Source organism: Rhinoraja longicauda, chromosome 9 (genome assembly GCF_053455715.1).
Source record: "Rhinoraja longicauda isolate Sanriku21f chromosome 9, sRhiLon1.1, whole genome shotgun sequence".
Classification (NCBI taxonomy): domain Eukaryota; kingdom Metazoa; phylum Chordata; class Chondrichthyes; order Rajiformes; family Arhynchobatidae; genus Rhinoraja; species Rhinoraja longicauda.
Genome location: NC_135961.1, coordinates 46,678,867 through 46,694,495, shown reverse-complemented (window position 1 = coordinate 46,694,495; position 15,629 = coordinate 46,678,867). Strand labels below are relative to the sequence as shown.

General features: G+C 45.6%; 1 protein-coding gene across 1 annotated transcript in view; it reads right to left on the bottom strand.

Annotated features, from left to right (window-relative positions):
* Window positions 1-8,644: 8,644 nt before the first annotated feature.
* The window catches only part of LOC144597062 (cation channel sperm-associated auxiliary subunit epsilon-like), a 110,296-nt gene continuing 103,311 nt past the window's right edge, over window positions 8,645-15,629 (bottom strand). Inside the window, exons 18-20 of the mRNA XM_078405976.1 lie at window positions 15,328-15,482; window positions 9,817-9,870; window positions 8,645-8,774 (exon numbers count right to left, since the gene is read on the bottom strand). Of these exons, the coding sequence (XP_078262102.1) occupies window positions 8,645-8,774; window positions 9,817-9,870; window positions 15,328-15,482 (339 nt within the window). The remainder of the gene's footprint in view (window positions 8,775-9,816; window positions 9,871-15,327; window positions 15,483-15,629) is intronic.

Below are 15,629 nucleotides of genomic sequence, written 5' to 3'. Positions count from 1 at the left end.
CTTTCTTCTGTGGGCGTGGAGGTAGAGCTACTGCCTTACAGCGCCAGAGACCCGGGTTCGATTCTGACTGTGGGGCGCTTGTCTCTACGTTCTCTCCGTGACCTGCGTGGGTTTCCTCCCTCACTTGAAAGACGTACAGTTTGTAGGTTAATTGGCTTGGTTATAAATGTAAAATTGTCCTTAGTGTGTGTTGGGCAATGTTAATGTGAGGGGATCACTGGTCGGTGTGGACTCGGTAGGCCGACAGGCCTGTCTCTGCTGCATCTCAAAGCTAAACTAAATGAAAACTCTCCTATGTAAAATTCTCCATCTATATGGCTGTACCTGCAGATTAATGATCTTGCGGAAACTCCTATCTGCACCTTACAAATAAAATTTCATTGTAATGAAATATATATATATATATATATATATATATATATATATATATATATATATATATATATATACAATGTAAAGTTGGGCAAAATCTTAATACATTCTTAGTGTTAAAATATTGCTAATGTTATTCCCAGTAGTATTGGCACTTCCCTTTTTCTTTCCACAAAACACCATTGCCACATGCTCTCCTGGGATGATATCCCTTCCTTTGTTTGAGGGATGTCCCCACTGGACTCAGCCCCCTGAAATTCAGTAGTGGAAGGACCTAGACTGTGGTCCTTCCCAACATAGGCTTCATGCTGGCTGTACCAAGCTTCAGTGCATCCCTCAGAGCATACTCCTGCAGTCTGCTGTGTGCTAGTCAGCAGACCACTCACCATGCTGGAAGACCAACAAGTTTCAGGCAAACCAGAGAACCTTTTTCCAAATTGATGGTGCTCCAGCAACACTTGACATCTGTCTCGAAGTGTGTCCCAGGCAACAATCCACAAATCAGAGAGTTACCCAGCTGCTTGGGAAAAGCCAAGACAAGGATCCTTGCATCTTTCATCAGACCCTTTTAACAAATCCACACTTATCAAAGAAGTGGACAACTGTCTCCTCTCCATAGCAGCCATCCTGAGGGCAGCATGTATGAGGAGTAAGACTGGCAGCATATGAAGGATCTGACTGGGAGGGCTCCTCTCATCTCCAGTCAAGCAAGGTCTTAGTGCTTGTTGATGAGTTCTAGTGATGGGACTATTTGGGCAGTCTTCTCAGGGAACCATCTCACAGGATTAATTGATTCCTTGTCTTGCAGAACTTCAAGCTGAGCACTGCCTTGTGGTCAAAGGTGTTGGTCTGGAACAACATTTTCATTAAGGATAGATAGTGCAGTAATGTCCCCAGCTGACTGGCACATTGCTCAGTATCGGTGCCAGGCCCATCCTTCACAACACCGGGGACAGCTAAAATCTCAGCACGTAGTGACCCTTGGTGCCTATGTAGTTTGGCTCTATGCACAGCCAAAGGTTATCATCAACGATGTTGGGTATATTTTTCCCTCCGTTGTCTGTGGATTTGTGCATTTAAGACCCGTTGGACCTGCTTCATCTTTGATCCCAAATGAACTAGTAAATGGCTTGGGTGATTGGTAGGGCACGGGAGGGAGGCTTGGGTCACACCGATGCCAAGTGCAGCAGTCCTGCAAGCACCTTACATCTGTTGATCAATTTTATTCCGGTTATCGAGCTCCCACGGTCACAATCTTTGCCTATCTGCTCCAGCTAATTCTTGTTTCATGCCTTGGTCCTTGGTAGTCAGACCCGACGGTGATGGAGATGGTGGACTGTTTGGAGCAAAATGCTTTTCCTGTGGTTTACTCTGGGTCCCAATGACAATTCAAACTGGTCGCAGATGCTGATCAATCTACAGACCAATTTCTCCCTTTTTCTCCCTTTACATTCACAAAGTTAATTGTTGTCACCTCTGAAGTTAGGCAGGCTAAAATGATATAGAAAGTGATATAGACAGGAAGTGAGACGAGGTCCTACAAAGTGAATATAGAGCGTTTGGATAGTGTAGGATTGCCTTTTAAATTGGAGGCTTGTGACCAGTGGTGTGTTGCAGTGATTGGTGCTGGGTCCTCTGTGGTTTGTCATATACATTTATGATTAGGATGAGAATATAGTTGGCATGGTTAGTAAATGTGCAGATGATACCAAAATCGGTGGTGTAGTGGACAGTGAAGAAGGTTATCTAAGGCCACAACAGGATATTAATCAAATGGAAAAGTGGGAAAAGGAATGACAGATTGAATTAATCTCATGCAAGTGCAATGCATTTGGAATTTTAATCCAGGCCAGCATTTTGGCAGTGAATGGCAGGGCTGAGGAGAGATTTGTTGATCAGTGAGGCCAAGGGATTAGCTGATATTTTTGAGTACAAGAGGTAGAACGTCACATTACAGTTGAACAAAATAGTGCTTAGGTGCTCAGCTAACAACCATTGTCAGGAAGCACATATCATCTTGGCCCTGACATTCACACCCTATATGTCGTCCTGGTTTAAAATTCTAAAAGCATCGCACTTGTATGAGATAAATTCATCCAAAATAAGCCCATAGAATCCCAGAGCTATCTTGATTATACCTTCCACCCTGCTTCCTATAAAGACAGCATTCCATTCTCTGTTCCTATCGTATTTGTTCTGATGATGGGAATCTGGATAGGCTGGTTTTATTTAGTGGTAATCTATTTGAGGTTTACAAAATTGAGGCCATGGATTAGATAGCTAGTGAGAAATGTTTCCCTTAAGTAGAGATGTCTACCAGAAAGCATAGGTTTAAGCTAAATGGTAGAAGATATAGTGGGAATTGAAAAAAAGAATCTTTTCACCCAAAGGGTGGTTAAAATCTGAAGAACACTGCCTTTATTAGTGATGTTAGCAGAAGCCACTTTAACATTTCAAAACAAGTTATATAGATGATTCTATAAAAGACCAGAAATGAAAACAGAACATGGAACAGGAGAGAGGAAGAGAGGAAGAGAGGAAGAGAGGGAGAGAGGGAGAGAGGGAGAGAGGGAGGGAGGGAGGGAGGGAGGGAGGGAGGGAGGGAGGGAGGGAGGGAGGGAGGGAGAGGGAGAGGGAGAGAGAGAGGGAGAGAGAGAGGGAGAGAGAGAGAGAGAGAGAGAGAGAGAGAGAGAGAGAGAGAGAGAGAGAGAGAGAGAGAGAGAGAGAGAGAGAGAGAGAGAGAGAGAGAGAGAGAGAGAGAGAGAGAATATATATATATATATATTAAGGGGGACGGATATTTCGAGACCTTCCACCCCTGACGAGGTCGGTGACCACGGACTGGTGACTTATGGGCCGGAGGATGGGCCTCTGGTTCAGGGACCTTCCGCAGGTGCTACCAGATCAGTTACTGGCATCGGCTCCCCTGAAACTGTGTCCTCTGGGTTGGTGGCGGCCCCCTCGTCTCAGGGGCCTTCCGAGGGAGTCATCTCATCGGGTAGTGGGGTTGGTGCCCCTGGGAGTGTGTCCTCTGGGTCGGAGGAGGTCCCCTCGTTTCAGAGGCCTTCTGAGGGTGTTGGCACGCCAGTTGATGGGACCGGCTCCCCTGGAAATGTGTCCCCTGGGATGGGGGATGAGCAGAGTCAGCCTGAGGGGGGAGGATCGGGAGATCAAATGTTCCACTCTGTGCTCCTTATTAGAGCCAGTGGAGGTGATGTGGGGTGTGATGCCTCACCGGTTGAGGTAGTAGGGGAGACTCCAAAAACACCAGCTCTTTCAGTGGGTGTTGGTGAGGTGGTGGAGGGTGGAGACTCTGGGTGCTGCCAGTGGTGCGGAAACTGGGTGCTGTGGGGGGCGGGGCGGTTATGGGTTGTGACCCTCCTTTGGATCTTGTGGGTGCCTGCGTACCTGGGACCCTGGGGGTGCCTCCTGTTTTTTCTTCCCCAGGCCCAGACGTGGGGGGTGATGGGACAGTGCAGGAGCCTGGCCTTTCACCGGACAGCTTGTTGCTGTCAGAGGTATCGGGACCCTCCCTCGGCATTGATCCTGGGGGTGGTGTCATGCCGGAGGAGGGGGAGAGTGATGGGCTCGGCCTGTGCAGTGGGGTGAGTGAGCTTTCAGCAAGCTGTAGTCCCACGAACTCTGACACTGGCCTTGAGCGATGTGCAGAGGAGGCTGCTGCTCCAGGTGTGAGTGGGTTGGCGGAGTGCCCGGACTCCAGGGCTGTGTCTAGCGCAGCCTTTATCTGTGAGATTCGGGACTTTCTAAAAACAACTAGGGCTCCCAAGACTAAAGTTGATGCGGCGCAGAGGCGGTGGGCAGATCTGCCAGGATTTATTAAGGATCTTGACAGTTTCCTTGGCAGCAAGGGTAGTGATCTTCCTGCGTCTGAGAGGCTTCAGTTTGGGGAATTCTTGAGGTTCCTCAGGGGGGGAGTTTCTGTGTCCACGAGGAATGTGAGGAAACAATTCTAGTGTGTTTGCACATTCACAGTAGCCACATTAAATTTAAATGGTAGTAGAGCGAGCTTTCGTAGATTTCAGCACTTATCAGTCCTTAGAGACGGGAAATATGCAGTGTGCTTTCTGCAAGAGACGCACACTGTTGTCAGTGACGAACCCACCTGGCGACTGGAGTGGGAAGGGGGGGTTTACATGAGCCACCTCAGCACAAATTCGAGTGGGGTGGCTTTTCTGTTGGCCCCGACTTTTCAGCCAGAAATCCTGAAGGTGCAGGAAGTTGTGCCAGGTCGTTTGCTCTATCTGGCTGTGAGTCTGGATGGCATGCCGTTGCATTTTATTAACGTGTATGCCCCCAGCAGCGGCACGATGCAGGCCTGCGTACTTCAGGAGGTGACTGCTCTGTTGAGCACTATTGATAGAGGAGAGTGTGTCTTTCTGGGGGGAGATTTCAACTGCACACTTGAGGTGCGAGATCGTTCTGGTACTCAGTGTGCCCCTGCTGTAGCAAAGAAACTGAGAGGCTTGATTGATTCCTTTGAGCTAGTGGATGCATGGTGGAACCTCCACCCTGACTCAAACGCTTTCTCGCGGAGGTCTGAGGGGGGCGGTTCCCGCATTGATCGTATGTACATCTCCGGTGCGTTTGTCTCCCGTGTCTCAGTGGCCTCAATGCGGTTGGTGCCATGCTCGGACCACTGTCTGGTGCGTGTGGACTTCAATCCGGGGCGCACACGGGCTGGGTCTGCTTACTGGTATTTCAATAACAGGCTGCTGGAGGATCGGTGTTTCCGGGAGTCATTCAGACGGGGTTGGGTGAAGTGGAGAGGGAGGCAGGGGAGCTTTTCTTCCCTTAGGCAGTGGTGGGATGTGGGGAAAGCTCACATCCGTCTCTTTTGCAAGGAATATACGTGGGGGTCGACCGGAAGGCGGGATTCAGCGGTTGAGAGGCTCGAGAGGGAGCTATCGGGGCGGAGTCTCGCCTGGGTCGGATTGGTGAGGACTCCTGTGAATGGGGAGAGTTTCAGGGGAAGAAGGAAGCCTTGAGGAACCTGCTGCTTGAGCGGTCCCGAGGTGCTTACGTGAGGTAGCGGGTCCAAATGCTGCACGATTTGGACCGAGCGTCACCTTTCTTTCTCTCTCTGGAGAAAGGGCGGGGAGCCCGCAAACAGCTCGTAGAGCTGCTCGCAGACGATGGCTCCTCTGTCACAGATCCAGAGAGGATCAGTGCTTTAGTCCGGTCCTTTTATGGGACCCTGTTCTCCGCAGATGGTTGCAGCGGGGAGGCTCAGCGGGTCCTGTGGGAGGGTCTGTGGATAGGGAAGTGTCCGATCTTCTGGATGACTCCTCATCATTGGAGGAGTTGACACGTGCCCTGCACCAGCTCAGGAGGGTCAAATCCCCTGGGCTGGATGGGTTGACGGTAGAATTTGTTAGAGCCTTCTGGGATGTCCTGGGGGATGATTACATGAAGGTTCTGGGGGAGAGCCTGGCGACCGGGGAGATGCCCCTCTCGTGGCGCAGGGCAGTCGTTGTCCTGCTGCCCAAGAAGGGCGAACTCCGCCTGTTGAAGAACTGGCGCCCGGTCTCTCTCCGCTGTACAGAGTACAAAGTCTTTGCACGGGCGATGGCAAATCGCCTGGGCTCTGTGCTGTCTCAACTGATTCACCCTGACCAGTCCTATACAATCCCTGGTCGGTCCATTCAGGATAACATCCACCTGGTTAGGGACCTGATTCATCTATCTCAGGGCACTGGTCAGTCAGCTGCCTTTCCGTCTCTTGATCAGGAGAAGGCTTTTGACAGGGTAGATCACGACTACCTCTTTGGGACGCTGCAAGCGTTCAGATTTGGACCGCATTTTGTAGCCAGGGTCCGGCTCTTGTACGCTGCAGTGGAGTGTCTTGTGAAGGTTAATGGTGTGTTGTTGGCTCCCATTCATTTTGGGAGGGGGGTTCGTCAGGGGTGCCCCATGTCTGGTCAGTTGTACTCGGTCTGTGTAGAGCCATTCCTGTGTCTTCTTCGGAGGAGGTTGACAGGCCTGGCTCTACCAGGTCCGGGGGTGGAGGTGGTTCTTTCGGCTTATGCCGATGATGTGCTCCTTACGTTCACTGACCCTGGTGACCTGCGGAGGATGCGTGACTGCCAGAAGATTTTCTCGGCTGCATCATCTGCCAGGATTAACTGGAGTAAATGTTCTGGACTATTAGTGGGCCAGTGGCAGGTAGACTCCCTGCCGGAGGAGATGACGTTGTATGTGTGGAGCACCATGCACCTCCTCTATCTGGGGGTGTACCTGAGTCCCACTGAGGATGCTTGGCCGGCGAACTGGCAGGAGCTGGAGATGAAAGTCATCGCCCGGCTAGGGCGCTGGTCAGGCCTGCTTGGAGTCCTTTCTTTTCAGTGGAGGGTGCTGGTCATAAACCAGCTGGTGACCTCCATGTTGTGGTACCGGCTGGCTACTCTTGTCCCGCCCTCCATCTTTGCAACTACTTTACAGAAGAAGCTGGTGGACTTCTTCTGGGGAAATAGGAAGCATTGGGTTTCCGCAGCAGTCCTGAGTCTCCCGTTAGAGGAGGGCGGCCAGTCCTTGGTATGTGTGCGTACCCAGGTGGCGGCTCTCCGTCTCAGGACTCTGTGGAGGTATATGTATACGGAGAACCCCCCCAGGTGGCACGCTCTGGCCACGTATTTTTTCCATCGGGGTTGTTGCCTACGGGGGGTTTCGCGGCTCCCGGTGGCGGGCATCAGTCGACCCGCCTTACGGGGTCTGCCTAGTTTCTATCGGGACGTGCTTAGAGTGAGGAATTTGGTTGTTTTCAGCCAACGTGTTGCTCCACAAGGGGAGGGGGACGTCGTGGCTGCGGGAGTGGCCGGTCCTCACCCTGTCATGGCGGGTGTTGAGGAGAGGCGTGCGCCTAGAGTGGTTCTGACTGAGCTTACCCCCGCTCCGTCAGATTTGCTCATCGGGCCTAGGCTCCTGGATTTTTCTTGGGCGCCGGCTCCGCACAACTTGAGCCGCCTTTCCGAGATGCCCAGCGTGCCGTTTCGTGATGCAAAGAGACGCACACTGTACAGAATGCTCCTGCACATTCTGCACCTCCTTGTCTTCGTCCACCGTCCACCGTCCTGACACATCTTGGCGGTCTGTGTTACCACCTGAAGGCGGGGAAGAGTGTTGCCCAGAGTGGTGGCGTGTAATAAACTGTTGAGTCGGTTCACGGGCTCGTCGACCGCCTGTATTTTCTGCGGTGAGGAAGAGACCGTGTTCCACATGTATATGGAGTGTGAGAGGTTACTGCCCCTGTACCAATATCTGAAGGGGTTGTTCCTCAAGTTTTGATTACACTTTAGTCCTACGATTCTAGTGTTTGGACACAAGGCAGGGAGTGGGGAGGGTCGTTCGGGGGGGGTGGGGGGGGGGGGTGGGACCTCCCTTTCGGTTTGCTCTTGGGCCTGGCCAAGATGGCCATTCGCGGGTCCAGGCAGTGGGCGGTCGATGTTCTTGCCAGAGTCGGCTGCCTTCCCCTCTTCCGGGCCTACGTCCGTGCGCGCGTGTCCCTAGAGAGGGAACACGCGGTGATCACGGGGACTCTGGAGGCCTTCCGTGGGAGCTGGTCACCGCGGGGGGTTGAGAGCATTGTAAATAATGAAAGCAACATTGTATTATAATGATTACTTGATGTTTTGTAACCTCTGAATGTGGTTTTGATGTGATGTATCATGTGTTTGTGCTGAATAAAGTCTTTGAAAAGGGAAAAAAAAAGAAGAAAAAAAAGAGAGAAATCAAGGTAATGAGTTAATGGTTAAAATTAATGGTCTTTTAAGAGATTAGGGTGCGCCATTGACCTGAAACATTAGTTCTGTTATTTCTCTACAGATGCTGTCCATTTTCTGAAGCTTTCCAGAATTTTCCTTTCTTATTTTAGATTTCCACCGCCTACCTTATTTTGATTTTGTTAATGAATGTTGAAGCAGGATTGGCACAAGGAATTAGAATGATCTCAGATGTGAAGGTCAAGGGATAGGGGCTATTTCCAACTAGCGACCTCTGTATACCTCCACAGAAATACATCTATTCCAGCACCCCATAGAAAAGAAATAGCAAATCAAAAATTGTACTTGCTTAGATGACTGAACTAATCACTGACAACAGATTTAATTTAATAAATAATTATATTGGAAATGAGTAACAATTCTTATAAGTCACATAGTATTGTTTTGAATTGGTATCTACACATGAGTGTTGTTTAAATAAACATCTATTATAAAGAAATTATGAAAATTGTGCTGACTTTGTTGAACATACATATTTATCGACTTTTGTTGAAGTACAGCATCTCTCCAAAGATGTTCATATACTTATAGTAGCTGTAGCCAAAGCTGCAGAGTAGAACGAATATAAAGGACCACACCACAGACAAAACCACTGTGTTGTTTTTCCTGTAATATTATAGAAAGATTGATTATTCAGAAAGCTAACTGCAATATTCTCAAAGATATTTGTGCGATACAAGTGATAATTGAAATGTCCAGGCAACACTTTTTTTGGAAATACATAATCTCAGATATATATTTGGTATTCAGGATTCTAAAATGATGATATGCTAGGATTCATCAATGTTATAATAACATTATGCAGTGTTTACAATGTCATATGGTTGCACTACAGTTTCAGGTTTCAATTGAACTATGTTCTCCTTCAACTATTCTACAAATATTGCCATAAATTGATTATCAGAGGGCTGCTTTTTCTAAGACCCATAGGTAGCTGAATCAGGGACCTGAACAAATTTAGTTTTACGGATCCAGTAACCGAATTGTATAAATTTTGCACTGTGATAACAATGATGCTTTGTAAACTAAATGCACAAGAGGTTCCCACAGATGAAAATGACCAATATATTTGGGTAGAACAGAGGACTGAACTAATCACTGCACCAACTCTGACTGGGAAATAGCGAAAAGTCTAGTCTCCATATGACTTTATGCAAAATGGTATCAACACAAATTTGCAGTTGGCAATGCGTGGTTTCTAAATATGTGCTTCAACTATGTGGCAGAAGCTATTTCTGAGGATTTATTACAGCATAAAAGTTTGGCAAATATTTTAAAAAAACACATCTCAATAAACTTACAAGAGGGGGAGAAAGGAATCTCATTCTCTTTGTTAAAACTACAAAAATATGATAGTTTGTCAACAAAGATCTTCAACAAAGCATAACGGGAAATTGCTTAAACTGGTGTTCTTCAAATGATCACAAAACAAAGTAGGTGAAGCAAATCTGAACATCGAGCAGTAGTCCCCAGTTTAAATAAAAATTTGGGGAGCAATGTTTCAATTCAGAAATTTATCTTTACAATATTGTTACAAAACTATAAATTCAGTAAAATGAATCTTTTGTCATATTTTGTGCTCTTTCGAGTTTCTACTGATTGTGCACAGAATTACTGTAGATGATCACTTTTGTTATTGATACCATACCTCAAAAACACTCCATAGGTTTCTACAGCAAAGTGAGCTGTGAGTTTACAGAAACTGCAGAAAGAAAAAAAAAATTAGCATATTAAAAGCACTGGAAAGTAAAGAAAATACCTTTTTGAGAACTACCTCAATCTTCTTTCCTGTCTGGTGACAGTGATACTACAGTTGGAGTATTTGATTTATCAATGTGACCAGAAAATAACCTACTTTTCAGCAAGCAAAATAAAACTGTTGCAAATGTTGGAAATTTTAAATTAAAGATAGAAAATTGTGTTAATGCTCATGGGTCAGGCAGCTTCAGTGCACAAAGTAAGTTAATGTTTCAGCTTAATGTCCTTTCACAGAGGTAAGAAAAGTTAAATTCACTTTTTGTTTTAGTTAAAGGATCTGTGACTGGAAACATTAAATATTTTTCATTTTCCACAGATGCAAAATGACCATTAATGTTCTGTTTTAAGATTTACAGCAATTTGTGAGTGATATCCACATCCTAAATTTAAATAAACAAAAAACTTCCGGCAATTATGTACTGTTGACCTAGGCTCCTATTTCTTATTTGCTGCCTCATTTCTACTTGATTCAATTACTTGAGATATATTTCATGGAAGCTGGATTTATTTCATGGAAGACAGACACAAAAATCTGGAGTAACATTTGGGGTGGAGATGGGAAGATGTGACCAGTGGTTGGATCCCGTTCGAGGTGGTGAAAATGTCAGAGGATTATGTGTTGTGTACGACGGCTGATGGGGTGAAAGGTAAGGACTAGGGGGGACTCTGTCTCAGTTGTGACTGGTGGGAGAGGGAGCTGCCGGGTACCGAGGAAACACGAAGAGCCAACCCCCATTCCCTAAAGAATGCGGACATCTCGGATGTCCTGGTATGACACACCTCATCTTGGGCGCAGATGCGGCGTGGATGGAAGAATTAGGAGTAGGGGATTTCTCCCCCCACCCTCCTCTCGCAACAGAGACAGTCGTATAGAAGACATAATTCTCAGACATTTTCGCCACCTCCAACGGGATCCCACAACTGATCACATCTTCCCAATTCCATCCCATTCCGCCTTCCGTAGAGACCGTTTCTTCCTCAACTCCCTGGTTAACTCATCTCCTCCCACCAAAACCACCCAGTCCCCAGGTACCTTCCCCTGCAACCGCAGGAGATGCAACACATTTCTCTATACCTCCTCCCTCGAATCTGCCCAGGGACACCGACAGTCCTTTCAGGTTAGTCAGTGGCTCACTCCAACCTCATAGAAACATAGAAAATAGGTGTAGGAGGAGGCCAGCACCGCCATTCATTGTGATCATGGCTGATCATTCACAATCAGTAACCTGTGCCTCCCTTCTCCCCATATCCCTTGATTCCACTAGCCCCGAGAGATCTATCTAACTCTCTTTTAAATTCATCCAGTGAATTGGCCTCCACTGCCTTCTGTGGCAGAGAATTCCACAAATTCACAACTCTCTGGGTGAAAAAGTTTCTTCTCACCTCAGTTTTAAATGCCCCCCCCTTTATTCTTAGGCTGTGGCACCCGGTTCTGGACACCCCCAACATTGGGAACATTTTTCCTGCATCTAGCTTCTTCAGTCTGAAGAAGGGTCTCGACCCGAAACGTCACCCATTCCTTCTCTCCCGAGATGCTGCCTGACCTGCTGAGTTACTCCAGCATTTTGTGAATAAATACCTTTAATTTGTACCAGCATCTGCAGTTATTTTCTTATATCTAGCTTGTCCAGCCCTTTTATAATTTTATTCGTCTCTATAAGATCCCCTTTCATCCTTCTAAACTCCAGTGGATACAAGCCCAGTCTTTCCAATCTTTCCTTATATGACAGTCCCGCCATCCCAAGGATTAACTTCGTGAACCTACCCTGCACTGCCTCAATAACAAGGATGTCCTTCCTCAAAGTAGGAGACCAAAACTGCACACAATACTCCAGATGTGGTCTCCCCAGGGCCCTATAAAACTGCAGAAAGACCTTTTAGTTCCTATACTCAAATCCTCTCGTTATGAACTTATGACTTCATAAGTCATGACTTATGACTTCTCGTTATGACTTCACTGCCAGCTGTACCTGCATGCTTACTTTCAGTGACCGGTGTACAAGGCTACCCAGGTCTCGTTGCACTTCCCCTTTACCTAATCTGACACCATTGAGATAATAATTTGCCTCCTTGTTTTTGCCGCCAAAGTGGATAACGACACATTTATCTACATTATACTGCATCTGCCATGCATCTGGCCACTCATTCAACCTGTCCAAGTCACCCTGCAACCTCCTAACATCCTCTTCGTAGTTCACACTGCCACCCAGCTTTGTGTCACCTGCAAACTTGCTAGTGTTACTTCTAATTCCATCCTCCAAATCATTAATATATATTGTAAATAGTTGTGGCCCCAGCGGCACTCCACTCGCCATTGCCTGCCATTCTGAAAAGGACCTGTTTATTCCTACTCTTTGCTTCCTGTCTGCCAACCAATTCTCTATCCATGTCAATACCCTACCTCCAATACCACATGATCTAATTTTGGTCACCAATCGCCCGTGTGTGACCTTATCAAAGGCATTCTGAAAGTCTAGATACACTACATTAACTGGCTCTCCTTCATCCATTTTATTTGTCACATCCTCCAAAAATTCCAGATTAGTCAAGCAGTTTTCCCTTCATAAATCCATGCTGACTTGGACCAATCCTTTTAGTGCTATCCAAATGTGCCGTTATTACCTCGTTAATAATTGACTCCAGCATCTTGCCTACCACCGATGTCAGGCTAACTGGTATATAATTCCCTGTTTTCCCCCTCGCTATTTTCTTGAAACGTGGGATAACATTAGCTACCCTCCAATCCACAGGAACTGATCCTAAATCTATTGAACATTGGAAAATTATCACCAATGCGTCCACGATTTCTAGAGCCTCCTCCTTGAGTACCCTGGGATGCAGACCATCAGGCCCTAGGGATTTATCAGCCATCACTCCCATCAGTCTACCCAATACTATTTCTCGTCTAATGCAAATTTCTTTCAGTTCCTCTGTCTCCCTAGATCCTCTGTCCTCTAGTACATCTGGGAGATTGTGTCTTCCTTTATTGAAGACAGATCCAAAGTACCTGTTCAACTCTTCTGCCATTTCCTTGTTACCCATAATAATTTCACCTATTTCTGCCTTCAAGGGACCCACATTTGTCTTTACTAATCTTTTTCTCTAAACATACCTAAAGAAACTTTTACTGTCCTTCTTCGTATTCTTGGCCATCTTCCCCTCGTACTTCATCTTTTCAGCCCATATTGCCCTTTTCGTTACCTCCTGTTGTCCTTTGAAAGTTTCCCAATCCTCGGCTTCCCGCTACTCTTTGCTATGTTATACATCTTTTCTTTTAGTTTTATTCCATCCCTAACTTCCCTTGTCAACCACAGTTGCCTCTTACTCCCCTTAGAATCTTTCTTCCTCTTTGGAATGAAATGATCTTGCATCTTCAGGATTATGCACAGAAATTCCTGCCATTGCTGTTCATTGAACATTCCTGCTAGGATCCTTTCTCAGTCGACCTTGGCCAGCTCCTCTCTCATGCCTTCATAGTCCCCTTTGTTCAACTGCAACACTGACACTTCTGATTTAACCTTCTCCCTCTCAAATTGCAGATTAAAACTAATCATATTATGATCACTACCTCCTTTACCTTGTGTTCCCTTATTAAATCTGGTTCATTGGACAACACTAAATCCAGAATTGCCTTCTCTCTGGTAGGCTCCAGTACAAGCTGCTCATCTTGGAGGCACTCTACAAACTCCCTTTCTGGGGTCCAGAACCAACCTGATTTTCCCAGTCTACCTGCACATTGAAATCTCCCATAACCACAGAGGCATTACCTTTGTTACATGCTAGTTTTAACCCCTGCTGCAACTTACACCCTATATCTGGGCTACTGTTTGGGGGCCTGTAGATAACTCCCATTAGTGTCTTCTTACCTTTACAATTCCCCAACTCTATCCACAGTGACCCTACATCGTCAGACCCTATGTTACCCATTGCAAGGGACTGAATTTCACCCAACACACAGCTAACAATGGGCTGTTTCTTTTATCATCGTTACTCCTTTGCATATCTTTCATTCATTGTTCTTTATGTCTTTACATCTTCGTCTATATCTCTCATTTCTCTTTCCCCTGACTAGTCTGAAGAAGAGTCTCGACCCGAAACGTCACCCATTCCTTCTCTCCAGAGATGCTGCCTGTCCTGCTGAGTTTCTGCAGCTTTTTGTGTCTGTCTTCAGTTTAAACCAGCATCTGCAGTTCCTTCCTACATATCAATTTCATGGAACCTGGATTTAATTTAGCATTTTCTGTTGTATTTCTCTGTGTTTATGAAGGGATTGGTTAGGGAGAGTAAAGTTCAGTTTCTCTGGAGTAAATCGTTCATTGTGGTAATATAACTTATGTTGTTTGTACAGATGTTCATGATTTTGCTCAAAATAGTAAACAATAGAAATTGCTGGATCCCAACATGAGGGATATGGGTCAAAATAAAGCAAATAGGACTTGCGTAGCTGGTGTATCTTGGTAGGCATACACAAGTTGGGCCCAAGGGCCTGTTTCTATGCTGTACTCTTGTGCTTAAATTATCCAGTAATTTCACTAATAAAAATTGATTTCTATAGCACTGAAACCAGTAAGAATGTATGCGATCATCAGTTGGTTAATTCTCATGTAAAGGCAGCTATTCTGAATATTAGCTTGGTAGATACTTTATTTTTGTAAAGTTTTAACTACTATAGTTCCACTTTAACTCCTTCAATTGTTTTAGATATGTTTATTCCAGGTTCAAATGACTGCTGAACCAATCTGTATTGTTCCCTTTTACTAACTGGGCATAAGTAAATAGGAGTCCATCAGTTGAAAAGGTTTTAACGATAGGCCATCAGTTTGAAATATTAGACACAAAACACTGGAGTAACTCAGGGGGTCAGGCAGCATCTCTGGAGAACAGGAAGAGGTGCGGTTTTGGGTCGGGACCCTTATTCAGACTGAGAGTCAGGGTAAAGGGAAACTAGAGGTATGAAATGGTACAGAACAAATCAGAGCCAGCACCAATGACCAAGGAAAGGTGGAGCCCACAATGATCCATTATTGGCTGTAGAAGAAGTGATAACAAAGGGATACCAATAGTGAAACTAGCTGGATAACGAGGGTAGGGAAGGGATGGAGAGAAAGAGAGAGAGAGGGAATGCAAGGGTTACTTGAAATGAGAAAACTTGGTCCTTCTCTCCTCAGATGTTGTGAGTATCAACAGCATGTTTTGTTATATTTATTTCAGGAAATCATCGGGTGAATGCGCTGCAGGGAAAATATTCTATAATTGTGTTAAAGAGAAGAATTTACTTTTAAATTGAAATGGTTTTATTTCAGAGGCAAAAGTGTGGTTACATGTTTCATATTTTCTGAATATAACTTAAAAGTTCAACTTACAAATATTATTTTTTATACAAAAATATTCATGAAATAACCTGTAGTTGGGATCCACTACTTTCACAGTGAAAAGATAAATGCCAGTATAGTCAGTTGGCCAGGTGATGAATATATTGCTTGAAGCATTCAAAATTTCATATGGCCTATGCATATTTCTAAACAATCCAGGAGAGTCAAAGCAAGACCTATAGTTCTTAATTCAAAATGAAATGAATTAAATCATCATTCTCTTACTGTTACACAATGGTTTTTGACAAGTATGATGTTTGCTAGGAAAATGAAGGTCTTGATATCACCAACAGAGATAATATCCTTAGCATATCATTTGACAGTTTAAAAG